General features: G+C 52.4%; 1 protein-coding gene across 2 annotated transcripts in view; it reads right to left on the reverse strand.

Annotated features, from left to right (window-relative positions):
- PINX1 (PIN2 (TERF1) interacting telomerase inhibitor 1) overlaps positions 1 to 27,443 on the reverse strand; it is a 47,115-nt gene that overhangs the window by 19,438 nt on the left and 234 nt on the right. Inside the window, exons 1-6 of one of the 2 annotated variants that reach the window (XM_037526545.2) lie at positions 27,173 to 27,308; positions 25,271 to 25,380; positions 24,143 to 24,235; positions 22,718 to 22,796; positions 19,973 to 20,065; positions 14,706 to 14,782 (exon numbers count right to left, since the gene is read on the reverse strand). In XM_037526545.2, the coding sequence (XP_037382442.1) occupies positions 14,706 to 14,782; positions 19,973 to 20,065; positions 22,718 to 22,796; positions 24,143 to 24,235; positions 25,271 to 25,303 (375 nt within the window). In that variant the 5' untranslated portion in view covers positions 25,304 to 25,380; positions 27,173 to 27,308. Of the gene's footprint in view, positions 1 to 14,705; positions 14,783 to 19,972; positions 20,066 to 22,717; positions 22,797 to 24,142; positions 24,236 to 25,270; positions 25,381 to 27,172; positions 27,309 to 27,443 lie in introns of those variants that run through there. The other variant, XM_037526544.2, reaches the window with a different exon arrangement.

Raw genomic sequence — 27,443 nt, forward strand, 5'->3', positions numbered from 1 at the left:
GGCATGATCACCACGGTCGCCCACTCCCTGCCTGACAAAGGCTCTGGCTGGACACCCCGGGCCCATGCTTGGTTTAAGGAGACCAGGGGAATGAAAAGGGGTTCACTGCTGAACTCAGAGGCTGCACATGGGGTGCTGAGGCAGGACAGTTGTTTAAAAAATAAATATTCTAAAGACAAATATGGCCGAAATCATGTAAATTACCATGGGTGGGGGGAGGGGTGAATAAACAGTTATTTTATTCCAAATAAAATGAACCTCTGGATCAGATTCAGGGGAAAAACCTAAGCACAGATGCCTGGGACCAAGTACATCTAAATTCACCTTTATTTCTAGGGCTTCATCATCATGACAAAAAGCTCCCCAAACCAACTTCTGGTATTTTCTAATAACTTGAAGAAAAAGAAAACAGCTACTTTCAGTCACAGAAAGACACAATTCCTCCAGACATTTGGCAATTAGGAAGTGGTACAACAGAACTGATAGTCTTTCAATTTCTGATGGAGAGAAAAAAAATCTACATGAATGCATCAACATCAGAAAATCCAGTTCCCTATGAACGCATTGAAGTATAAAGTTTCCAAGCGATGCATGAAGTCAAACAACTGTTACTTTACTTAACCAGAAGCAGCATCAGGCCTTTTTAAGCGGAGGAAACGCAGCCCTGCGCGGCTCAGGAGGAGAGCTGCACTGGAGGGGAGGGCAGACGGTGCACCGGAACCCTTCTGGATCCTTCTTAGCTGCAAGGTACTTCTGAGATACAGACACGGGGAGGCTTTCTCTGAGTGAGGCACGAGCCCCAATTTTGGAAAATTTAACCAAACTTGTCGTGGAGCGCCTCTGGCCTGGCCGCAGCGCCCGTGCGCAGTCCCTGCAGCCGCGCAGGCCCTGGCGTGGGCGCGGAGAGGAAGAGCAGCAGCCTCGCGGAGCCGTCGCTGAGAACTGACTCCCGCCACCTCCAAGTTCTCTTTCTTCAAGCACAACTGGAAATAAGGCGGATTTAGGTGTTGTGGGAACACACTATTTCTTACAGTTTTGAACTAACACATGATTTCAAAAGGCAGCAGGAAGGCGCAGACGCAAATGGGACTCACCGAAGAGGAAAACGTACACTGTCTTGTTATGGATCCAGTATGCAGCCAGGACACCTGACTAATAAAAGCCAACCAGGTGACCCGAAGCTGCACAGGCGGGTATTTAGGAAAAGCCCTTCACCTGTAACCTGGCCGACACCCACGTCTGCACACCCCACGGTGAAGGTTTCTTTCTAATGGTTTGGAAATGTTTTGGAAATTACCTATCACAGTTACTTGTAAACTTTTAAAAACGCCTATTTCTAGAATCCAGCCAGCGCCAACACCACCCATCTAACAAACTTTCCCTGCTGAGAACTGGAGGTGGGAGCCCGGCAGCGCATACATGCTGCTCAGTGGCGCCTCCTAGTGTCCACTGCTCACAAAATATGGTTTTCCCAGACAGCACAAGTGAGGATTATTTGATATTAGAGGGACAATGGTCTCCCCAAATCCTAAGGATATCTGTGCTTTGCGCTGGACTTAGTCACGATGCTGGGGCGCCACACACTTCTCTCACATCATGTTCTGCAGGAAGACTTGCCTGCTCTGTCACATGAGAGAGTGAGCGTCTGTAGCCAAACACGCTTTAGAAAAATGACCTTCCTATTTCCTGAGAAAACTGATAAGCAATAGGATAAAATTTTAAATATTTTAAAATAAAATCCACTATTTAAAGAAGGTCTTCTATTTCTATTTAATTCAGTGCAATTGGAATCCACTGTACTGTATTTGGACAGAAGGAAAAACCACAGCAAACGGTGGGCTCAGCTGCACAGCTGAGGAGCCCGCCCTGTGCTCCATACCACTGACCACACATGGCATCTGGGTGAGACGGCCTCAGCAAAACTGGTAAGACCTGAAGTGTGCTCACACTGGACATATTTCGTATTGTTGCTTTGACACTGAGCCGAACAGTTCCCTTGGGCCCAGAGGCCCGGCGGTTGCTGAGCAGCTGACGGACAGACGTGTCTGCTCCTGTCCCACTTTCCTTTAGCTGAGCTCTCCCCACCCCTGCCTGTGCACCACGGCCGCCCAAGATTCTAGTCCATTCCCACCACATCTGCCTGGCTACCGCTGAGTGGCCTTGTCCTGGGAAGGCACCCAGGGCACAGCATGGCCACTGGGGCCAGACCCAAGGGGGCCACAACCCACACCTCTCTGGGGCCACCTTGCCCCAGCGGGGGCAGTGGTGAAACAGGATAGCCAAGGCATCGGCGGCAGCAGGACCCTTAGATGCCAGCCGGCCAGCAAGCAAGCAGGGGACAGAGGGCACTTTTTGGGACTCTGGGTTGGGACGCGGATCTGAGGAACTTCCTCGGGAAAGACAGTTTTTTCCAAGTTAGGCTGATAGCTGACAAAGCTGAACCAGGAACTTGTTCTGAACTGGGGTCCAGGTTAGCCCTGGCTGAGCCACCATCTGACTCGCATGGCTCGGAAAAGCTACAGGGCTTAGACGGCAGAGTGAAGGCCGGGCCCAGGTCTTCACACTGCCCGTCACCCTTGTCCTTCACACTGCCTGTCATCCTTTTCATGCCTGTCATCCTGTCATGTATTACTTCTGTTGGGTTAATGCTGCTGGCCGCTTGGTTTAGGGTTAAATGACATTTTTTCCATCTACGTTGTCACGTCCACAGAATGAGACCCTGGATGCAGGAACAGTCCCGCAGACTCTGTGACACAGAACTGGGTGGGAGTCAGGGCTGGTGACCCAGTCAACACTGCACATGCCCAGGTGCCCCCATCCAACCGAGGGTGACCTGCTATTAAGTGCCAGGGGAGTGGGGGGGGGGGGTCAGATGTATGGCCTGCAGGGGCCCACGTAACGTCAGCGACGACCATTTCATGGATCTTATGGAAAGTGCTGCTCTGAGCACATGGCTTTCTCTTAATCATGCTCAATGAAAACAACAGAGGGGCGCTCATCTACCTGATCTGGTGGAGAGTCAAATTCTTAATGTTACAGGAGCAGCCATGGCCGAGGACACCAATCCCCTCTCTGCTTTCCCGCGGCCAGCCTCCACGCTGACCGAGGCGCTTACCAGCACCTACGACATGGACAAGCGGCCCCGCCTACCTTTATGCGCAGAGCACCTGAAGCTCAGCTCAGATCCTTGCTTGTCACTGGCGTGGGCCTCCTGAACTCTGTATTTTATCATCACAAGCTCAGTAAGATAAATACACTGCACGCACACACCATTGCTAAAAAGTGGAGTCTTAAAACACATAAAAACCAGGGCCTCCCCTGATGAAACAGGAGGCTGAATGCTGCACTATGAAGCTGTCTGCAGCCTCTGCAGCGCCGGTTTGATCCTGGCCGGCTGGAGAGGGTCTCATATGGTGCGGCAGACCTCTCCTGTCACGCCCGCTGCTCCCCTCAGCAGTGTGTTTCGTCAGTCTGCCTGTTCTGTTTCCCGCTCTGTCTCTGATGAATCCTCTCACCCTCCTGCACATCTGGCCTGTACCCCGGTTCTTGTATAAATAAACAAATCTTAAAAAAAAAAAAAAAAAAACACATTAAAAACCGGAGCAAATTCTTCCTAGTATCAGAGATTAATCGTGCCTCACCCTACAGAGAGGGAGGTGAGGAGTAAAGGACCAGGGCCAATTCCACCGATGGCTCACAAAGCCGCACTTCAAACCCTTCCTCACAGAGTGGGAGCGAATGAGCACGGCCCAGACACTGGCGTGCACCCACCCGCGCCATCATTTCCAGGGCACTGACGCGCTTTACATTTGCTTCGTCATGACGACTCTCGGGGCTTTGGTTCCATGGCATTTCCAGAGGAGGATGTACAAGTTCAGGGCAGCAACGGCCAGAGACATGCCCTTGGCCACAAGGTGAAAGACGGGTTCCCAGCCCTGGCCTGTGATGGGCACTCCCCACCTCTGTGGCCTCCATTTCCTCTGGAAAGTCAAGGAAAGAACAAGATAGTCCCTTTAGCTCTAAAAGTCGACAACTTGCCCCAAGTTACTCTGCAAACTAAGTGACAGAACTGCAACTTGCACCTAAATTTCCTAGTTTCAAAACACCAATAACTCACTGACCTACGCCTAACCGCTTCTGAGGAAAGCGTGCTGCTGCTCCCATCCCAGTCTGACAGCTGGCGCTGCAGCTGTGATGAGCAGCTCACAGATCCTAACTGCTAGATGACCAAGGGCATTGCAGCACAAACACAGCTTCATCTGCAGAGAACTGAGGTGTGCGGTGAGCAGGCCCGAGGTGAGAGGGCAGGGCTGTGACGGAAGAATGCTGCTGGCAGGGGTGTGACGGAAGAACGCTGCTGCTTGGTACAGCTGTCAGGGCAGCTTACTTTTTAGATCTATGTGCCTATAGTACTTTGGTTAAAAAAACATTTCCCAGTGGGTGCCACCCGCTGTAGAAATGAGCTCGCCCATGCTCCCCAGCACCCTTGGGGGCGGGGGGCGGCTACCATCACCACCGTCCTTAAGATGAGGAAGGAAAGCAGAGAGGCCAGGGGTTGGCCAGTGCTGCCCTACCCTGGAGCGGAGGAAGCGGGGCAGCAACCTCAGCAGCGTGGACCCGAATCTAGAGATTTTCGCTTTGAAGGCAGGCAGGAAAATTTAATTTCCCAATTTATTCCGGAAAAAGCTATCTGATTTTCACCCACTGATAAACCTAGACAATGAAAACCAGTCAGACTACCAGGCATATAGAAGTAGAAAGAATTTATATTCTCATGTCTAAAATCCTATACTTTCCTATCAACAACAACAAGAAATGCAGCTAAACAGCAAGAGCAGCAGAAAAGAAAAAGTTGGAAAAAACTGCAGTCACACAAACTATAGTTAAAAAATGACTAAGTTTCCTTGATATATGAATTTGTTGGAAAACCATTTATCAACAGCCCGTTTCTCTCCCGCAGAGTCCCTCAAGCCGAGAGCCATGTCATTCCCCTTTGACTGATTAATTAGCCAATCAGGGGACATTTTTCATTGTGAGGCATGATGGCTCCTTCCAGCTAACGTTTGGTCTCTAATGGCGACATATTAAAGCCAACTCGGCTATTTCAGCCCTGTGGAGTGACCAAAAGAAAAGGATAGGAGATAAATCAAAAGAGCTCCCTTCAGTTTCCCTTCAGTCCTTAACAAAACCCCCAAGGAGCGCTGGCGAGAGGCGAGCTCCTGTGCCAATAAAGAGAAAAAACAAACAGGAGAGGCACACACGCCTTCACGCCAAGGGGGATCCTTTCCGGTTTCTGAAGAGCAATAATTTATCCTCTGTTGATTAACAGACCACTGATAGAATAAGCACCAGAAAGTCAATACCTCGCTCTTCTTCCTTTCATCAAAAGCAGCAGCAATAGCAACTCCCGCTCTGGAATGCTGCTTGCTCACCGGGGCGGTGTCCCCTGCGCTCAGGACAGACAAGGAGCGGTCCAGCCGCCAGCACTGCTCACCCCCGTCTCACTCCACGCAGGGGCCTAGCGAGCTACCAGTTTCCTAAACTTCCCGTCTGCCCCTGGGCCTCTGACAAGCACTGAAGCACCAAGAAGTTGAGGTCCAAAGATGAGGGGAGCACAGCACCCGCAGAGGACCAGCCCACAGGCGCGCCGAAATGCCAGTGTGCTGCCAGACACCCCAACAAGGCGGGTCCAGGCCGCTGCCCTCGGCTGTGCAATTCCACATGCAAGTAGATAAAACCACCCGGCTTTCTGGCCTCCACACCAAAGATTCCAAACCAGCAGTCTGTGTCGATGCAGTCACAGGCGTGTCTCACTTGTCTTGAAGGTTTACTACCATCACCACCCCCATCACCACCCCCATCACAACCCCCATCAACCCCACCCCACCCCCACCCCCACCCCCACCTAGCAGAAGAACAAGAATTCCACGAAGGAGCAAAGTCCTATTGTCTTTGTAGCTTCAGCAATTAGAATAGCAGTTGGCACGCACTGGGTACTCATCACCGTTGAGGTCTTCCTTCCCTGTGCGCTGTTAAATATGCATCCATGAACTACAGCTACTGTGGGAAAGAGAAGAAAACAGATGTGCCTAACCTGGGCGTATCTTTGTGTCTGGCTTCAGGGGGATGAACAGAAAGGAAGGTCTTACTAAGTCAAAGAATCATCCTGGTTCAAGCCTAGCATTGGCAGGAAACTACGAATCCATCTTTGTTTCCCCCCAAGGGCGTGATGCTGCTCAGAGGGATGTCCACATGCAGGAAGGGAAGGCTTGTGCCCCAAGTGCCTCCTGGGGATGGCCCCTAAGTTCTCGCAGAAGGCACTGGATCTCATTAGTCAGCGTCGGCTCAAGCTAAGATTTCTGTGGTGTTTCTTGTGATGCTCACTCTCTAAATGAGAACAGCTTTTACTTCCAAAGCACTCCCTGAAACGCACATTAAAAAATCTGTCTTCCTTGGGCCTCCCCAGTGGCGCAACGGTTGAGCGCTGGGTTGCGAGCTGCCCGCAGTCTCTGCAGTGCCGGTTCGATCTCTGGCCACCAAAAGAGGGTCCCACATGGCGCGCAGACCTCTCCTGCCGCCCGCTGCTCCCCTCAGCAGTGTACTTCGGTCCTTCTGCCTGCTCTGCTCCCCGCTCTGGCTCTGGTGAATTCTCTCACCCTCCCGTGCCTCTGACTGTACCCAGTGCTTGTATAAATAAATAAATAAATCTTAAAAAAAATTGCTTTAAAAAAAAAAAAATCTCTTTCTTTCTAGTGTTAATGGAATCGGACTAACTTCCAGAGTGATGACAGAAATAGTCCCACTTGGTACAGGAACATCAGTACATAATCCTAAGGGTCTTTCTGTCCTCAAGATCCTGTTATCTTGACATCTACTAAAACACGGCGGGTCTGTCAGGACAGGGCAGCATCACACCCACCCTGAAGGAGAATCAGCGTCAGCAGCGTCCTGGCCATGGCCGCTCATACAGGACGACAACAAAGGGCATCTCACCTTTTTAAGCAGTGACTCTAAGCAGACGCCCGGACTCCCACCTGGGCTCACACAGGACCTCCCGCAGAAGGAAGACCATTAACTTAGCCGCGGCGTAGCCGGAAATTGACGACATCCCGAAGTGCACTGTAACTGCTGTGGGCAAAACAGCAATGAAAAGCCTCTGACTGAAGATTTTAAGCACAGGGAAGACTTCGTGGCAAGGACGGATCCAGGGCGTTCACACCAAACACTGTTCAGAATCGGAGTGGCTGTGCATGTGGATTACAATTTTTTCAGTTCTAAATTACCTTTCAGGGGATGTGATTACTCACCATCGTCAACGTGTGTGGTGATGACGACAGAGCCTTTAGCAGCAGCAACTGCGCTGCACTTACCTGGTGCTCAGGACGTTGCTAAGCAGCGCATGCTCATTACTAATCCTTGACAGGTATTTCATTACCCCCACTTTGTGAATGAGGAAACCGAGGTTCAGAGAGGTTAAATAACTTGCCCCACATCACAGTCTTTCAACTACACATGGGCTCAAATGCAGGCCCGTCAGGTGCAAACAGGCCCACTCAGCAGCACAGCCCATTGGCTGCACTTCCTTCAGAGGAACAGAGAAACGAGACATGTCATTAGGTGAAAGGACTGCACTCCACCAGCTGAGGTGGCTCTGGCAACTTCACCATCCACAGACGCTCACACAGATGTAGAGTGAGGGGTCCTCAGAGAGCAATTTCAGCCAGCCAGGTAATAAGCCGCCCCAAAACTTAGAGGCTTAAAACAATAACAACTGCTTCACGATCTGTGGGTTAGCAATTCAAGGGGGAGCTTGGTTGGGAAGTTCAGGCTCAAGGTCACTCTCGGTGGCTGTTGTCAAAAAGTGCTTAGTGCCAACACAGTGGGGGGCAACCAGATACCCCCCTCTTCATGCAATCTTGGGGTACCTTCATAACGCTTCATGTCACAGTCTCCCACACGAGCTAGCCTAGACCTGAGCTTCCTTGCAGGCTGGGAGCTAAGAGCAGCTGGGCTACTGACATGAAGGCCGAAGGCTTAAGAGCAGGATCTTAGCTAAGGAGCCCCAGAGGTGACGGGGTGAGCCCACCACCAGCTTCCATGGGCTACAGCAAGCCACAGCCTGCCCAGCGGGTCTTGGGGGGCGGTGGGGGGGGATGGACTGGGCTCCACCTCCTGATGTGGAGGGCAGGGATCATCTAAAAAAGCCCATGGATAGAAGATACCACTAGGGCCTCTCTGGAAAACAGACTCCACTATGAGCACACGCGTCAACAAGAAAACCAAGGCCACAGATGAGTAGGCACGTGTAGGACACTTGGCACTGCTCACAGCTCTCCAAGGTCCTGAACCCCTGAAACAACCTGCTGGCAAAGCTCAAGAGCACCCCAGTTACAGAGCCGAAGCAAGTAAAGCCCAAGGTGCCCGCGTACAGAGCTCCAAGGAGAGAAGCCAAGCCACGCTCCCCTGCTGCAGCCAAGGGAAGCGGAGCACTCTGAGGCAGCTGCTCCCCACGCGAGTGCCCCACGTGTGGTCTCACTGTTGCTGCACGTCTGCTCAGGCTGTGAGAACACGCTTTCAGACCCCCACATCTCCGGGCCGTCGTGACTGCACTCGGCCGCGGGGAAACTTGGGATCTGGTGACGTCCCAGCCTCGCGTTTCGTTCTCGTCTTACCATAGCCAAGGCAGAGTTTTCCAGGGTTAAATAAGACTTTACAGATGGCCACACAATTTCATCTACTTGGTTCTGGTCTAATGTCTCCCTGAGGCATGACTGCTCCTGCTAAGCAAAGTGACGAAATGACTGCAATCACTGTTGCTGGCAAGAAAGAAACTTTATTTTATTTATTTATTTATGTATGTATGTATGTATGTATGTATGTTGTGGGACCCTCGCCGGCGGCCGGGGAACGAACTGGAGCTGCAGAAGCTGCGGGCAGCTTCGCAGCCCAGCGCTCAACCGCTGCGCCACCAGGGGAGGCCCCCAAGAAAGAAACTTTAGACCTTAAGGGGACTGTTTGACTTGCTTGTGGGCTTAGTTTAAATGTGTCTCTTAAAGGTCTTCATGAAAGATTAAAGATGACTTAAGCAAATACTAGGCTGGGAAAAATGTCCAACTTTTGGACCCAGTGCCTGGCTCCGGGGGAAGGCGGGCCAGGCAGAGGCGGGCTGCAGGGAGACCGCGAGTCCAGCGCAGTCACCCACACCCTCGAAGCCGCTCACAAAGCCGAGCTCCCCCACGGGTACGAGCTGCGAGCACGAAGAGCCTGCCCTCAACGACATGACGTGTGAAAATTAAAACAACAACACACACTTTCTCTTCCCAGGGATCGCCCTGAAGAGGCACTTACGCCAATTTACAGAACTTGAAGACAGTCCAAGCCCCCTGTGAATTCAATGAAGCACAAGACAGGGTGTGCTGAGGTTTCCCTCAGACCAGACAATCCGCAAGACAAGTGACAGACGAGAGATTCAGGACAACCAATGAGAAAGGAAGACGGAGCGCACAGAAGCCCAGCTTCCGGTTCAAAAGGCACAGCCGTCAGAATGCAAGGCCCGCGGGCATTAGTTGGGTCTCCCACCTTCGTCCACTTGGAGAGTGTGAGAAACACAAGGATTCCGATGTGAACAGGTCAGGAAGGTAAGGAAACTGACGATTATTCTGCCAGGAGCCTCTGCCAGAGGCAGGTTGCCTAGAGAACAGAGTGGGGCTGCTGGTGACACAGTCTCCATCCTCGCTGGGACAGAGGAGTGTTGTCTCTAGTGATAAGGCCGGTTCCGGAAACGCGCCGCAGGGAGGAAGGAAACCGGGAAGGTGGGGGAGGGAAAATATGAGAGAGGAAAAAAAAATAGGAGCAGCAGGAAGTTCACCCAGATAGGAACTAATGGAATTTGTTTTTCAGCGTCTCCAACGCCAACCCGCCAGCCTAGTCCGCAGACAGACAGAGAGACACACGCCGTGTTCACAGCTCCGGGCTCGGGTCAGCCTGAGGGCTGGGGCCTCCTCACTCAGCTCAGTCCATTCGACCCGCCCTTCGTCCCTGCAGCTAGCGCTCCATCTCCACAGGCTCGCGGCATCCCAGCGCCGCCGCCTCCCGACCAGCGCGGTACAAAGACGCGGGGGAAGGCGGCCCCGGAAGGAGAAGCGAATGACCAGCCGTGCCCGCACCTGACAGCTCTGAAGAGTTTCCTGAGTGACTAGTAATCGGTGACGCCCTCACTGGTTCAGCCAGGAATCCTGCAGAGGAAGAAACGAGCCCCACACATGGCCGCGGCCGGGGACGCGCCAGGCCAGCCCGCCCACAAGGCCGGGAGACAGCCCCCCGGCAGCGGGACGCCTGTCAACGAAACACAGCCCCAGATGTTTAAAAACACAACATGGCACAAGCAAACACTCATTCCAGAACCCTTCTCAGGAACCGGCGTGAGACTGGTCATTCATGAATGACTGTCTTCTACTCTCAGAGAAGAGACGGTTATCTAGAAATCGAAAACAACAGCTATTTTGGGTGCCAACCATCAAGCGATACAAGCCACAGTTTTAAGATGAGCAACAATTGAGACCATTTTTTAAAAAGCACAATGAGATTTCAGTCAGGGATGCCCCATCGTGTGCTAAGCCCTGACTCACCCCGGGCTGGGGACCTGCGGGGCGAGCCAGGCGCTTCCCCGCTAAGGACGCAAAGGTCGGAGAGAGGGCAGAAGAGAGCATTTAAGTTTCACAAATATGTCCTAGATATTTTGGGTTTAGCTTGGACTGCTGCTTTGTTTTGATGCTGTATTTTTAATTTCCCATCTAATACACGCAAAGTCATCAAGGAATCACTTGGGCGGGGACAGTCGGTTCCCCAGACAGTCCGAGGCCCACCCCTACAGCCCTCACAGAGAAGAGTGTCATTCAGATGACTCACTTCCCTGTGGATGGGGAAGACCTTAATTATGCACAGACATGGATCTTACAGCTTCTTTCTGGATCGAGGACTCCTCTGAGAAGCTGAGGAAAACAGGGAAAGGCCTGCCGGCACAGTGGGCTTCAACACCTGGGTGTGCACCTGTCCCACGGGGCCTGCACTTCCAGGGGCTCGCCAGCCTCACCCAGCAGGTGACAAGCATGGCCATGGCAGCGACAGTGCTTTATACAGCGTGCCAGTGGGCTCTACTCTGGAAATCACTAATGGAAACAATGTGGCGACAGGCTTGGACTTTTGAGGCATCAAATGACCCGATTGCCACATGGCTACCTGTGCGGACCCAGGAGACACAAGTGCAGCACACACGAGCACAGGAGGCCTGAGCTGAGCATCCCAGACAGTTGCGGTCCCACCTGACGCGGTGACGCGGCGCACACATGATATTCTACTTGGAATCAACTGTGCTGGCCATGCCCTGGGCTTGGGGGCAGGGACACAGTCATAGGGAAGCGAGAGGGAGATCTCTGGGGTGAGGGGCTCGCTCTGTGTCTAATCAGGGCGTGGCACAGCATCCACAAAAATGATGAAGCGGCACAGAACACCCCCGCCTCCCCCCGCCGCCCCCTGGGCCAGTCCCCACTTCCTGGTCTTCTTGCACTTCGTTATGCACATGGAACCACCGGGAACCATCTTTCCGACTTCCCGCAGATCTGCAATTATTTCAAAAGTAAAAGTAAAAACAAAAAAAACCTCTTATGACTGTTAATCAAAGGGCCGATGTTTCTTGGATGTGAGTGTGCGCAGATCATCCGTTCCCTCTGAGACCAGAAAACACACCAACAGCCCCACCACTGATGCCCCAGAAACTCGGGCTGGCGCTCCTCCCTCGCCCCCAGCGCCACGGCCACGTGTCCCCAGAGTGGCCGAGGCACTGGGAGGCGAGCGTCGGGCCCATACCGCCAGCTCTGACTGCCGGCAAGAAAGGAAGGTCTTGAAATTGATACACCATTTTCAGCAAAATGAGAATAACAGCCAAATACTTCCTCACAAAGTCATAATAGAGTATTAGCTGCTAAGTCTCCAGCAAAAGCTCAAATAAACCTTCAAAAGCATAACTAAATCATTTAAATGTAGATTTTTTTTAATGCCAAAAACCCCTGCAGTATGGCTACAGGGAGGGTAAAGGCACTAACTGGGGTCACAGGAACCTGGATTTAATCCCACACTGGAGCTTCTTCCCTCTTTCTGAGCCTCAGTTTCTTCGCTAACACGGGAACGACGTGCTGATCTGGAGGAGCGTGGTGAGGACCAGCCGAGGCGCTACTGGGAGTGCAGGGCGTGGCTCAGAAGCGTGAGAACTGCGGTCTGGGTGGCTGAGACAGTGAGGGTGGCAGAAGCAGCAGGCCGCTGCGTGAGAAAGGGTGCTGCTGAGCCAGATGTGGCCACTGCCCACGGCCCCTTCATTCAAGGCGCAGCAACGAGATTGGGTCACACCTTTCCTAGTGCACTGCAGCGGGACCGCGCCTCTGACACCAAGGCTGCCCTGGCTCCTGAGGCGCCTCAGGTGTCTGGCCTCCGGCAGCACCTCTGCTGTGGTGAAGCCAAACACAAACGCCAGCATTGCTATGGGGTCAAGGGAGGAAAAACAAAGCCATTTCCTTCCAGCAGCAAACAGGAGCCAAGAGAAGTTGTACTTTCAGACAGATCTGATCAAAGGCCTCTTGCTCTTGGCCACAGAGCTGTTGTTACCAGCACAGCGAGGTGTCTTAGCAACAGCGCCTTCAGACGCGGTACAGGTGAGCCTCAAGACAAGCAAAGCGGGGAGATGGAGCCCACGTGCATGTGAAAGACAGGCGGGCGGTGCTGTCCAGAGGCCCTTCACCTGGTGCCTTCAAATATGACCGGACTTAGACGGTCTGTCTTATATAGACCTGCAGCACGTGGTGAGTGTGAAACACGCAGAGCCCTACCCAGGGTGGGGGTGTGGCCTGGGAACCCCTGAGAAATGCACAGTCTCAGTCTCCCCGCCTCCCAGCATGAACCCAAATCTTCCATTTAATAAAGCTCCCAGGCGCACCGCAGTCCAGAGCCAGGCCAGTACAGGCACACGTCAGGGCTTCCACATTCCCCACCCTAGTTTGGGGTGGGGCGGGGGGCTGGAAGCCTGGCATGAGCGCTTTCTGAAACGCTCCCTAGGTAGCGACTGAGTGCCGAGGACAGCTGCCACAGATGGGGCTGGCTGCTCGGAGGACAGACAGCGCCAGCAAGCAGGATCTCACCTGCAGCAGCGGCAGCAGCCGCTCCACACACACAGCCCATGGTCTTCGCTACGCCAGTTACAGCCAAGCAGATGCCGCCGGCTGAGGCCCAGGGAGCGTTTCCCAGGCCCTGCAGACAGGCAGGCTGCTTGCTTTGACACGCTTACGAGCAACCATGCCACCAGGAGTCCAGCCACAAGGAACAGCGTGAAAACCTCACGGCACCAACTCCACCAAGTCCTCAGACTGACACCGCCAGAGGGCCAGAGCGAGGGCCTCCTCCAGAGGAAAGCTTTCCTGTTTTGCCAAATATATTCATTCCTTTACAGTTCTGCCCAAGGCCCACAAATAGGAGGTCTTCCTAGGGTCAAGTACAAAATTTCCAAGAGGGTGCTGCAGAAGAGGAAGCTGGGCAGCAGGGAGAAAAGGGAGGATGATCACACAATCCCAGGGCACAGGCTTTGAGGGGCCGCGGGAAGGATGGACGCGGCGGGCGGGGGAGGTGCCGATGCCCCATGCAGGCGTGGAGGGCTGGCTCTGGAGGCGAGGCTTGGGCAGAGCAGGGGCGAGAAGGCATCGTGCCCCTCAGCAAGGCGGGGGCCCGGGAGCCCAGGTCTCCTTTCGGGGCCTGCATCCGCACTGCTAAAGGGGCAGGGGCAGAACGGTGCTGAAAGACCAGGAATGTCATCCCAACCTGCCAGGGACATCGCTAAACAAAATTTCTAGTAACTCGTTACTGTAGTCTTTGAAAATAATAGTAACGAACAGTTACCAACTTGGAAAATTTTCTGCCAGTCTGGAGACATGTGAGGAGCCAATGAAACACCCTGGCTGGGAACTGAGAGGCAGACTAGGGGACCCATGGAGCAAGGACGCTGTCCAGCTTGCGCAGAAAACATCAACTCAAGTTCTTTTTATCCCATTATCTCCAAAAACCCACATTTCAAAACTCACAGTGCTTTGCCGTCCACACCACACAGGGTGACACCGGGAAATACCACACATGTCAGTGCTACTCACACAGCTTGTTTAAGAGTCAGGACTAGGAATTACGGATTGATGCTATGTAGGGATTTAGTTAAGAGGCTGGGTAAGGACAGTTTGTCACCTTCTTCTAGCTTTGAAATAATCTGGTACACAAGCAGGTAACACATAGCCCCTCCCTCCAGATTCCACGTCGCAAAGTGCTTTAAGGATGGAAGAGAGCAGGGCCAGAGCAGCAGTGACACCCCCAGGCATATTCTAAACAGGGATGCAGGCTGAGCAGAACACCCGGAGTCCTGCAGCGACCTCCCTCTCCTGTGGGGAAGGGAGAGGCCTCCCCCTCTGAGGAGACCAGTAACTGGCACCCTCCCAGTCCAGTCCTCCCACCGGAAAAAACCAGGGACACCAACAAATTTTCCAAGATGTTTCCTTATGAAACATCACCTACCCTGTGACCCCCCCAAGACCACCGCAGCCTCCGTGAGGTTGGGTGAGTCTGTGCAGAGCCGGGTAGCAACAGACGGGGGAGTTCTACCCACGCGGAAAATCGAATACCTCGTGAGTCTTCTTATTCTGCCTTTTCCCAAAAATGCAGTCAAGATCGGTTTTGCTCCGAGAGGACAGATCCTTCCCTAGAAAACAAGACGAGGCCGTTCAGCAAGACCTTTCTTTCTAGAATAAGCAGCACAAATGTAGACCACATTTTAAAAAAGAATGGTTTTGAATAAATGAACAATTCTGCAAACTATTTACTGTCTTCCCTTCACAGATTACAGCTCTTTAATTAATAAAGTTAAATTAAATCTAAACTAAAAGAACACTGAAAAGCAAATATGGGTGCTCGAAGCAGCGCCCGACCTCAGTGCCAAGGCAGGACCACCGGGGCCCACAGGCAGCGGAAAGCATCGGCTGCTGCGAGCTGAGGTCCCAGCTCCCCACTTGCAGCACAGCCCTTATGTACTCCAGGAGACTGTGTGCCCCCTGAGGATTAAGGGGTGTGGACTGAAACCCAGCGCGGGGCAGAGCTGCGGCCCCGCGGGCAGATGAATGCAAGGAGCTGCTGGGCTGGGCGAGAGGGCTTTGGATTTCTCTTTTGAAAGCGTCTTCTCCTGTTGTCACCACGCCACTTTAAATGAAAGTGCAAGCAGCAAGAGCAGGAAATTAAATGGCTTCAGGTAAAGCAGTGGCCAAAGGATCCACGATCCCTATTTAAACAACTGAGCTTTAAGCTGCGTTTCCAACCCACGACCCAGCTCATTTAAAACCTGCTGCTTTGGAACTCCCGCCAGTCCCGCTCTGGGAGCAGTCGACCAAATCTGTCCCATGTGTCAACTCCGAGGCAGGTGCGTCTGAAAATGCAACTACCTCACGGAAAGCCTCAGGCGGGGCGCACAGGAATGTCTGGCTGGAGCTGGAGCCCGAGCTCCACCGTCACGACTCCTGTCCTGCGGTGTCCTGCCACGAACTGGCGGGCAGAGTGACGTCGTGACCCAGGAGTTCGCGCTCACTGCCGATCACGGGGGCAGCCACTTAGGATTTTGCTCAGTGACTCCATGAAATGGAAAACAAAACACCCTGAGATTTCACGCAAAACCAGTTCCACAGGCAGCGGCTGGCGACAGCGGGCCAGTTGGCAGGACCTGTTCCTGTGGGGACACTCCTGCCGGGCCCTCTGCTGCTTTCTTCCTTAGCTAGAAACGACAGCTTCCTGGCTACGAGTGAGTATTCAGAAGAACCCAGATAAAAGACCCTGCGGGAAACTCAGGAACACCACAAAGCCCGTCCCAGAAAGAACTCAGCAAAGTGCCAGAGAAGCCGGGAGCGAGCCGGTGCCGATGAGACGTGGGCAAGCCCTGGGCGGGGGCGGGGTCTTAGGTCTACGTCGGGCATCACTGGCGCCGGGGCCCAGCGTGGTGGGGCAGCAGCCGGGGCAGGTTCAGAAAAGCTCCCCTCTCGCTAAGCTACCCTCGGGAGCGGAAAGACAGGCTAACAGAATGTAAACGGAGACCTCTTCTACAGCATCACCCACAGGACAGCTGCTGGGGGAGCCTGCAGGGGGACCGCTGGGGAGCAGGGAGGGCAGAGGCAGAACAGACCAGGATCCAGGGACGGGCGGTCTGTGGGGGAGCCTCAACACAAACCTAAGAGCCAAGGGAAAACCGCCGGGCGGGGGCGACCGTGAGCTGTACCAGCGCAGGTGCAAGCGAGGCTAAAGTTTTGGTGATGGGTTCTTGTGTGACAAAGTGCTATTCTTTAGCAAAGCTCACTTAAGTAAATGTAGAAACCAGGACTGTTACAGGCCTTGCTCTCTGGATTTGATCTGGAAGACAAAACACAGAGAAGAAAGAAGAGTGAGAGACCAGCAGGAGGAACAGGAGGAAGACAGGAACATGGAGCAGTGCTGGGAGCTGGGAGCAGTGGGCCCGGTGAAGCAGCCTACGGAGGTTGTAAAGTTAGGGCCACTCTTGGGTAAACAATACATATTAAAAGTGAGTCCGGCAGCTCATGGGTCTCGGTTCAGAATTATGGTCAAAGTACAGCAACCACCACTGGGAACTCAGCGCTCAGGACAGGCCAGAGCGTGCGCAGCCGGCGCTGAGGTCCACCCGCCAGGCTTGCAGCGGCTGGGGCCTTTCTAGAGCCAGGAAAAAGGCCTCCGGCAGCTGAGCTGATGTGGCCAAGCCCACAAAGGGGCGCGCGCGGGCTTTCCCGGGAGAGCTCACTCCAAGCACCACCTTTTCAGCTGTTTCTCCAGCAAGCAGGCCCGGGGGGCATCCACAGGCGGGAAGCCATGAAAACAACAGCAAACAGGCACCAGAGCCGGAGAAGCAGGAGTCTGAGGCAGTGTCGGAGCCGCGAAGCGCCAACGAGTTCTAAGGGGAGAAGTGTCCAAGCGCCCACGGAAGCACTGCTCGCCCTCCCAGTGGGGCAAAGAGGGCGGGAAGGGCGGGCAGGGTGGGCTGAGGAACTCTCGTTGGTTAAAATAAAGCCACTTCAAGGTTTACAGAGGTATAGCGCTTGCTTAAAAGAGTCCCTTGCATCCTGATCAAGAAGAGAAAACTGTCATTGTATTTTGATTTTTTAAAACAAAACCACGGGGCTGAGCCATCCAGGGCAGGAGACAACAGCCCCCCCCCCCCACCAAGGTGAGGTGTGGGGGAAGCAGAGGGCCCTGCGAAGGCCTGGGGGCGCTGGGGGAGGGGGCTCACACCATGACGACACCGCTCCAGTGTCATGAAGCCTGCGAGAGAGCTACCTTCTATTTTAATGTAGCAAGAATCAGAAGAGGCAACCTACGGCCCAGGTGGCAGAGACCAGCTTGAGGGGAGATAGTGTGCACGCTGGGAAGGAAAGTTCTGGTTCCAGACTAGCAAGCCGACTACAAGATACCTTGTGCCAGGAATTTTCTTGCTTCAGAAGCAAAATATAATGCATCACGGGAATAAGAAGCGTGAGTAGATACTCAGCACACAACTACAGCTCACACACCTTTCCTCCAGCCTCCCCTCCCCCACCCCGCCATGCTTCCCCCACGTCCTGGATGCGGCTGCATCTACTGGAAATGTCAAAATGGGGACTTTCTCCATTTTTCTCCTCCCTGCAAATGTGACCCAGCCACACAGTTTTCAAGTTAAGAGAAACCACCCTAGAGTTAGGATTGTCAACAAATACGGATGAAATCAGCTTGTAAAATGAGACAGCAGCAGCGAATTTCGCAGCACCATTGGCTGCTGACAGCTCACTGAAGTAAACCTCATCTTCGCGCTTCACACCAGGCCATGCAAGGCCATCTTCCCGCGTCTTCACTCCTGGACCATCCGCGCGGTTATAACATGAGTCTTCCCCATCAAATAAGTGAGTTAGTCGCTTTCCTTACGAGCGTAACCATGGGATAAAGTCCTTACATCCAAAATGCAGAACAAGCAAATGTTTCATAAAATGGGTCATGAAACAGAGCTCAATAGCGACTTCAAAATCTGTTCTCATTTTGCAAAGAAGGAAACTGAGTTGATGGGAGGGGAGTGGCCGAGAGCTCTGCCTCGAGGGTGGTGGCCGGCAGCAGGCTCCCCGGGCCCAGGACAGTCACTGCGAGGAGACCACCTTCGGTCGACCCGGCACATCAGTGCGGCAGCTGCTCCCGGGATGCCTTTCAGGAAACCACAGGGACTTCAAGATAAAGGCTTTGTAGCCACCCTGCCCTGCGCCTCACGAGCGGACGCAAATACCCTCTCCTTCACTCCTGGGCCTGCTGTTCCTGCTCCATGCACCCCCTGTACACAGCAGCTCTGCTATCCCTTCTCCCAGCCCGCCTCTCTGGCTGTCTCCACCTCTTGCTGCTGCGGAACAGCACCCTCCCTCTGTGACAGGCTGACAACAGCAAACCTGGTTTTAAAAGCCAGAGGAGGAAGGCAAGGCCCCCAGCAGGAGACAGGGTCACCAGGGCAAGGGAGTGGCTCCACAGAAACAGACAGCAGACACTCGCGGCGTCCGTGAGATTAAGGCAGATTAAAGGGCCTTAAACCAGCTTCAGCAAACGCTTCCGGGGAAATCATGCATGTAGTCAGGTATAAAGGAAAACCGGAAGATTCTATTTACAAAAGTGAAAGCTTAAAAGCCACCACCCCACCCACAGTCACAGGCCCCTGCTACCGTCACTTAACACCGTGTGCCCGCTTCTCCTCTAGGGTCTGAGGAAAAGGGGGGCTTGTTTAGGGGATGAAGTGACCCTTCATTCTCTCCTCAAAAGGACTGGGAGGCCCCACCACCGTCTGTATTCGGCAGCAGGTCGGATGGAGAGAAGCCTGTTCTGAAGCCATAAGGAAAGCAATAAGGAAGGTTCCAGACTAAAAGGAAGACAAGTCCTGCAAACTGCACCTGCTGGGAGCAGGGAGAGAGCAGCAGTTCCCACCCCCTCTCCACCCGCCAAGCACCCGGCCAATCCACTCAGCACCGCCATGGGCTTTGGCAGAAGGCAAATCCACCCTTACTTATGGGGGTCTCCCCGAAATGAGAGCCCCCATTACTCCTTGACAGTAGTGGGAATTCCCGCTCCCACAGCCGTCTGGGCAGGCTCGAGCTGTGAGGGAACCCCCAGTCAGGCCAACAGACCCATGTGAAGGATGCGCTTTCCCACCACGTCCCAGACAAGCATGACGTGGTGACCAGAGAGCACCGGTACACTTTGGGGAGACGATGAACTGGACGGGCTTCTGCGCCGGGAGTGCACCTCTGTCCAGACACTGCTGGAGAGCCGGGCAGCGCTGGGACGGCACAAGGTCGCCACCTGGTGGCCACAGGGGAAGGCGCACCGGCCAGGGGCCAGAGCGGGGAGGTGGGGCTGACCACCCAGCTCTGGTGGTCTGGGCAGACAGGGAATGCTACTTCAACACTCCGAGAAATGGAAAACAGGTGCGCCGCGATGCATGAGTCGTCTCAGCAGCAAGATCTGCCACCCTGGAGCTCCCACATAGAGCCCGAGCATCTAAAGTGGCACATTTTTGAGGATACTCAACACTGACATTCTGCTCTAAGACACGGGAACACGGGACGGAACAGAAAATGTGTAATGGTCACGTCACTTTCTGAGCAGGCCACGAAAGCCCTTTCTCAGTGTGGCCATCAGCCTGTGCCTGGCCTGAACCCCACCTCAGGTGTGCAGAATCTGACTGTTCCAGGCAGCTTGCAGAGCTGGGCCCTCAGCCCCCCTAGGCCAGGTGGTCAGGCTGTCCAGCCTCCCCCTCTGTCCACAGAACAAGAAACGACACTGGTGGGCGTGAGTGAACAGGAAATTCAACAGCAGAGGAAGAAACGCTTCGCTTTACCTTTCGTGAACTTCATGTAATGAACACGGCTTTTGGAGACTTTGGACTTCTTCTCAAGGCTGAAAGACTTCTTTTCCTTGTTGTCTGAGGAATCTCAAAAAAAAATAAAAAAAAGGTCAAAGCGTCACCAGCGCATGGCCTCCGCTAAGCGAAAACCGTGGGCACACCGTCATTGCTGCTGAATTCTAACCCACTGAGGAGGGCTATCTCCCTTCAGCTGTGTGCTCAAGGCCAGGCCAGGCCATCCTGCAGACACCTGCAAAATCTGCCAGGAAGAGCAATCAAAAAACCGCACACAAAAGCCCCGCCTGAGCGTTCACGGGAGTCTCACCCCCCACTGCAAACATGGGAAACAACCAAAGTTCCTTCCACAAGGGGCACGGCTGAGCAGACCCCGCGCTGCCTCGCCGTACAGGCTATGGGAGAGGCAGTGAGCGACGACACACACCGCCTGACTGACCCTGGGGCCACACGGAGTGAGAAGGGCTAGCGGCACACGCTGTGACCCCACTGACAGAACCTTCTCCAGATAACAGGACAAGTGGAAGGTTCAGGGACAGGATGCCCCAAACTGAGAGATCAAAAATGTCCCAGGCACCGCCAAAGTCAAGCCCCCATCAGGAGCCGCCAGCGGACATGCCCAATCTCACACACGCACATTCCCTTCATTGTTATCCCTACAAACTCATGCCACACGCGCTATCTGTCATCTTCCCTTGCCACTTTGCAATACCAGAGGTTGTCATCGGCAGCAGAGATTTCAAATTTTATTGATATCCTGCTGTCATTAGTACAGTTATTTATAATATCCATTAGCTTAAGAGCATTCAAAATCACTATTTGGGGAGAAAGTTCACTATTCCCTTTGATTTCATTAATGACACCAGGAAAAGCGTGAAGTGTCGCGCATACTGACACAACCATCCATCTACCACTACCACTACCGCCCCACTTACCGGCAGGGCGTGCTCATTACCGAAAGTAATCAGAGGAGAGACCTCCTCTGGGTGGCAGCTCCGACGGGGACGCTGCCACGGCAGCCAGGAGCAGGGCGCCGCGCTGGCTGAGCCGTCGTGTGTGCTGCCCAGCGCCAAGCACTGCTGCTGTAGCAACGTATTTAAGCCTCAACCGCCTCCCAGGGAAGGAGCCGGCATCTTCAGGCCACCAAAGAGGAAACCCAGGCAGAGAGGTTTAGGGCGCAGTCAAGGTGCATGACACAGGGTCAGAGCCGGGCTGGGATCCTGGCAGTGTGGCTCCGCGCTCATCTCTAAACCACGACCCCCGAGCGCTTCTTCAGCCACACCCCAGGAGCCACGCCACAGGGACATCACCTCACCCTCTCAGGGCAGCTGCCCAGGTAAACAGAAAACAAGCAGTGGGGGAGGCGGAACCCTTGTGCACGGTTAGAGGAAAAGGAAACCGTGGCCACAGTTTTCTGGATCCTCAGAGACTGAAAAATAGAACCACTATGTGATCCAGAAATCTCACTTCCAGGTGACACCCAGAAGAACAAAAGACGGGGTGGGGGGGGGCGGGCGGGAAAGGGCAGGACATGGAGCCTTGGAGAGGTGTCTGCACACCCACGTTCACGGCGGCACCACCACAGAGCCAAGGGTGTGAGGCAGGCGCCCGTCATCAGTGAGCAGATGAGCCAAACGTGGCCTGCGCACACAGGGAGCGCCACTCAGCTCAAGGGAGGCGAAGTGACAACTCTGGATGAAACTTGAGGACACGATGGAACGTAAAATAATCCAGAATCAAAAGGACAAATACTGAATGATTCCACTCATGTGAGCTTCCCAGAGCAGTCAAAGAGAGAGACTAAATAAAACGGGGTGCTGGTGGTGGGAAGGAGGGAGAGCAGAGAACTCCAGTTTCATAGGGACAGTTTTGGTTTTGCAGGACGAAGAGTGGACACTGGTTACAATGTAAATGTCGTGTACTTAACACACTACTTAAAATCACTTAAAATGGTTAAGATTTTCCATTTTAGATTATGTGTATTTAGCACTATTTAAAAAAAAGTTTGCGCAAGAGATAATAGTCTAGACTTCTTCATGAATATGCAGCTGTCTCAAATGAAGTGACAGCCTTGCCTTCCAAATAGCCACCTGACAAGAAACTTCTGTAAAGGCTAACACACTGGAGGCCCGCAGGTCTGAAGGCAGTACCATGCCCCGCCCCTGCCCGCAACAGCACGCCCACCTGCCCTCGTAACGCGCGAAACCAGCAGGCCACAGTTTCGTTTCTACTTCCTACAGCTTGCAAGTACAAGTGCTAGCACCAAGTTTCCTGCAACAAATTTCAAATTTCACCATACTGAGCGATCTGAATCTCTTATAGAAGCAAAAAGTAAAACAAATTCCATTAAGCAGAGTAATGCAAAAGACTTTTCTGGTAAGCGGTCTGATTTAAAGCTGCTTGTGTATGGTGCTAGTTGATATATCTGACTTTGTACTTTAAAAACATGTTTTCAGTCACATTTCAGAAAGATCATTTTGCTATTTGAGACTGCAAACTAAATGAATTTATTCTGCCATTCTCAGCTCTTCCTGGGAAATAGTACTTGTGACAGAGCAGGTCACGCAAGGAAAGCACCCCTGCAACACAAGCAGCAGTGACCGTCTGTACCAGCTCAGTCAGCGACTGGCCGACGTGACGCTGACAGCGAGAAGAGGTGAAAACGTTCTCCCTTGAGACTACATCCTCACGAACCTGTGGGTAACAACGCAACAGCTTCCTTACCTGCTGTCTCCTGCCCATGGCAGCTGTTCAGTTCAGCCAGGAGCTGGTTAAAGTCATCCTGGTGTGCAATCCAGTTGTCCTAAAAATACAACCAAGTCAGTCAGAAGCCAGCCAGTGTGGTGCCCACACAGACTGAGATAAGATATACTGTCGGCCCAAAGAAATGTGATAATTAACCTGAAATTTTAATTGTTTCATCAAAATAGTATAAGTTTGGAGAATAACATAAATGTGAAATGTAGTTTACTTCTATCAGTATTAAAAATAGGTTTGTTACAAATTTAAGCTGAGATTTCCATGTGGGTTACCTATCAACAGTCAGCTGACCGTCACCAGGCAACATGTGTGGCAGAGAGCAAAATAAAGCAAAATAAAAATCTTATTTCCCTGAGGGAAAACTTATGTGGGCCAAAGGAAAAAAGCAGGAATGGATTTACAGTTCTCTTCTCTGCTCATCTGAACTTCAGCTATTTTGCCAACTCCATCTGCCTCCATCGAACCCAACTTCACAAAACGCTGGGAAGGCATGGGAGGAAGGCCTCAAGCCCCCTCAGCCGGGCAGTTGGTCCCCCGATTGAAACGAGAGGATGACCACCTCCCAGTCACACTACACCCGCGGGAAGCAGGGTTTCAATGTACAAACTTGCTTCATACAACTTTTTAAAGAACACTAACAGTTAAACTAAAGGTACGCTGAAAATGTTTACCAAGCAAAGATGTGCTCAAAAATTAAGCACATCTGTGACTATCTCTCAACAGCTACCTTCAAAACCAACCTAACATAAATTTTCCTTACTAGTTTAAAATGTTAGCTTGTTAGTCCAGAAAATTTCAATTGCTCTGGCCCACTTCCAAGAGAGACTGAACTAATCAAAGTTCAGCTTCCCGAACACCAACTCTCTGATTTTCTGCAAGATTCTGTTGGCTGCAAAACCTTAAAAGCAAAGCTCTCAGCTGAGACCCTTTCTAAAGCAGAAAAAGGAAAAAAGAGAAGGAAAATGAAAAGGCTGAGTCGCCAGCTTCTGGTGTCCTGCTGCCAGAGTCCATGCTTGCGAGGATATGTGAGCAACTCAACTGCTGAACACCAACAGTCAGACCAGGGGACGGGAAAATGGCACTTCCTTGAGGAGTTTCTAAAGCCGAATGCCAGCTGTAACGACTCAAATGTTAGAGCACTGGCAGAGATACCATTCCTCGGTCCCAAAATGGAGTGTCTATAAAAAGAATACTTTTTGCAAAGTTCAGCAGTAACACTAATTTGGGTCACTTAGACATAAACAAGCAACGTGACAGTCACCAGTTACGGGCTCATCGGTAACCGAGACATGGCCGACGCGCCAATCAATCAACTGGACTGGACTCTGGTTTTACATTTATAAAAGTCAGTTACACGGTGAAAGCCCCCGCAGAAACACTCTTGCTCACCTCATTGTTGACTGTGGCTCCGAGTCCTAGGTGGTTATTTTTGACTTGAACTTTAATGTGTTCTGTGGCTCCTTGTTCCTGAGCCCCCAAGCCCTGTGGAGATTGAACAGAGAGTCAGTGTCCATCAGATAAACAGAGAGACCACCGCAGCCGCCTTTCATTGATGCCCGGTCAGTCCCCAAGCACCTTGGACTGAGACGCTGTCCCAAGGGCCCCATGAGGATTCCCAGATCTAGGGCTGTAGGGACCCAGGTCTGATGGGTGCTGACCAGCTGCACCCGGAAAGCCAAGGCCACAGGTAAAACAACGAATGGCAGTGTTTCAAACCAACAGCCACTCAAGGCCATGCAAACACTATGAACACAACTTCTTCCGTGCCGCAGAAGCCGAGAAATGTCAGCCCAATGGACATACTACAAGTCTAGAGTTCTCGCCATGAAGTTATTTTACAAAACTTCATTGTGGAATGGGGACTCCCTTCAGTGCACGCCAGTAAGCAGTATCTGTAAGGTGCCCCAGAGAGCTGGAGTGCTGGAGAGCCTTCAGGCAGGCAGGGTGGCACAGAGGGTGATCAAAGAGGAAATAAGATGATATAAAGCGACCAGACCTCATAATAAACTCGGGAGGGCCAGTGAGGTAGAGGAGAACGCAGGAAAGACAACGGTGGGAGAGAAGGCAGATGGGAGAATTTCAAGGGGGTGGAGATACTCAATTATGTCCAATGCTGCCACGGGGTTAAGTAAAGCTGAGAAAAGCAAAGGGCCATGGGTTTGGCGATCAGATCATCAAAGATCTTGACAAGAATGATGTAAGTGTAGTGATGTCGGCAGAAGCCCTATTGGAATCAGGAATAAAAAGGAAGGACATGGGTAGTCTGTTATAGAGGGAATAAAATATAGCAACATACAGTCCTGATGGTTCTGTAACTCTGATGGTTAAGTGTGACTCCAAGGTTAAGTGTAACTCCAAGAGCAACTAAAAGGTCAGTGTCTGAAAGATGCTAATTGTGGTACTTCCAATTACAGAGCTGACATTTATGTTCCCAACAGTCTCCTGAAAGTACGCATTTGCAATCCTCACTTGTCATCTTTTCCAGGCTCAGATCTCTTTAGCTATTCTCTGACGTACCTTCCCCTTAGACCATCCCATCTTCTCCAGCATCCTCTGGCCAAACTTGGAATCATCATTGCTCCAGGCAGTGTTTCTGGGATCCAGAGCCCACTTCTGCTTCCGCCGACCTGTACATGACAAAACATCTCATCAGCAATTTCTCTCTCAAACCTGGACAACACCATACAAATACACACAGGCCTAGCACACACACATACACACACATGCACAGAATGACACACGTTGTACTTTATCAGCCACGGATGAGACTGCACATTCATGGAAGTGTCATCAGACTAGATCATCATCCTGGTTTTCCCCAGCAGCTGTATATTCCCAACAGACAAACCGACCTTGGATAGACACAGACATCCCCCCAAATGTGACAAACCGAACCACCAGTATTCCATCAGTGGGCTCCACATTCAGCTAAAGCGCAGCTATTTAAAGCAGCGGCACTGTCCATGTTAGGACTTAATTATAAAGTGTAATGAATGCCAAGTGTCAAATATGCCCTGGAAAAGTAGAGTATATGAAAAGCCTGGTATCTTGACCAAAAACCTGAGCCTGAAACACCAAATTATATAAGACTAGGCTATGAGAGCAATGAAATTCTTGGCTTATGCGGGGCAAGCAAGGTGTGTAAGTCTGGTTTCCTGTCTTACATAAAGGAGACCCAGTACAGTAACACTTGATAATTACAGAAAGAATAAAGAATGTTGTTGAGAAAAACAAAGAAAACTACTAGATTTGAAAAATGGGTAAGCCCCTGTAGTGAACACAGAGGGACCAGATTCTGGTCCACAGCAGAGTAAACAGCACCCTCGGTGCAGTGGAAAAGCTGTAACTGCAGGATGACCCCATGCTCATCAACTACCAGAGAAAATAAGTGCTGGACAGTGAAATTATGGCACTTTTCTATGCTTCTGTTTTTTTCATCTCTAAAACAAGACCACCAGTCCCAAGAGCTAATCACAAGGGATGCCGCAGATGTTAATTTAGCACATTTTAAAAAGACACGAGACAAAATATTATGTGTTACAACAAAAATTTGAGACTTGAGAGTCATGGTGGGGCAAGAACAGGAAATATTCTCTTCACTTTACAGATTGGAACAGCCGATGTCGACAAACGGTGCTTCACACCTGCACACCACTTCAGACTCAGAACTCTCCTCCCCGTCACCATCTCATCGATTTTAAAGTCAGCCTAGTGATGATGATAGTAAAAGAAGCTTTTGATAGCCTCACAGATACTGTTCACAGCAAGAGACATAAAAGAGCTTCAGAGCCAGGGATAAGGCTGTGACGGGCATGCTGACTGAAACACACATCACAGAACAGGAAAAGCAGGAGGGATCTCCACCATCTAGGTAGGCTCCCGCTTCTTTCTGGAAGAAGAAATAGCACCTGCAGGGTCACAGCTGAAACATACTCCTACGAATTTCCACTTAAAAACAAGAGAAAACTGCCCACCGTACTGGTGAGAATGTAGTGAGAGAGTGACAACTGGATCAATGACTCTGGGTCAATCATTTTCATCTCAATTTCTGGCCGGCAGAATTGGAAGGGCACCGAACCTGCTTCGGTTCATGCTCCCATGCCTCCATCCCTTTCTGTGAGAGAGTGCTGACAGCAACTGATTGATTTCACAAAGCCCCCCGGGTGGTGGCTGCTGGCGGCTTTTAAACTACCCCCTTACCGCTCACCAAGCTTACTGCCCCCAAGCAACGGGCCGGCCTCTCAGGGCCGCGGCAAGACCGCCATCTGGCGGCAGGCAACCGCGGCCACCGTTCCCGGGCCAGGCCGCCCTCCAGAGGGATGGGGTGAGAGGACCCCAGAGTGAAGGTAAATGTCAAAGGCAAACTGAGGCCGGCCGGGGCACGGCGGCCGAGGGTAGTCAAGAAAGAGTGGTCCTAACCCCAAGGAACGCGGTCAAAGCCGAAGGACTAAGACTTAGTCACTGGGCCCGACGCCTGGGAAAGGCCAGCGTCCCGCTCGGCGCTCGGACCGCTCCGCTGCTCTGGTTCCGGTTCCGCATCTCCGAGACCGGGCTCCCCTGCCCGAGCGCGCCCGCCGGCCCGGCGCCTCCCTCGACCCGGGGAGCGGGGCCCCGCCCGCCAGGTGGAAGGGCCGGCCCGGGCCCCGCTCGGCCCGCGCGCGCGGGGCAGGTGAGGACCAGCGTCCCCGCG

This window comes from Talpa occidentalis, unplaced genomic scaffold, assembly GCF_014898055.3.
Source record: "Talpa occidentalis isolate TD23 unplaced genomic scaffold, MPIMG_talOcc4v2.1 talOcc4.4, whole genome shotgun sequence".
NCBI classification, from domain to species: domain Eukaryota; kingdom Metazoa; phylum Chordata; class Mammalia; order Eulipotyphla; family Talpidae; genus Talpa; species Talpa occidentalis.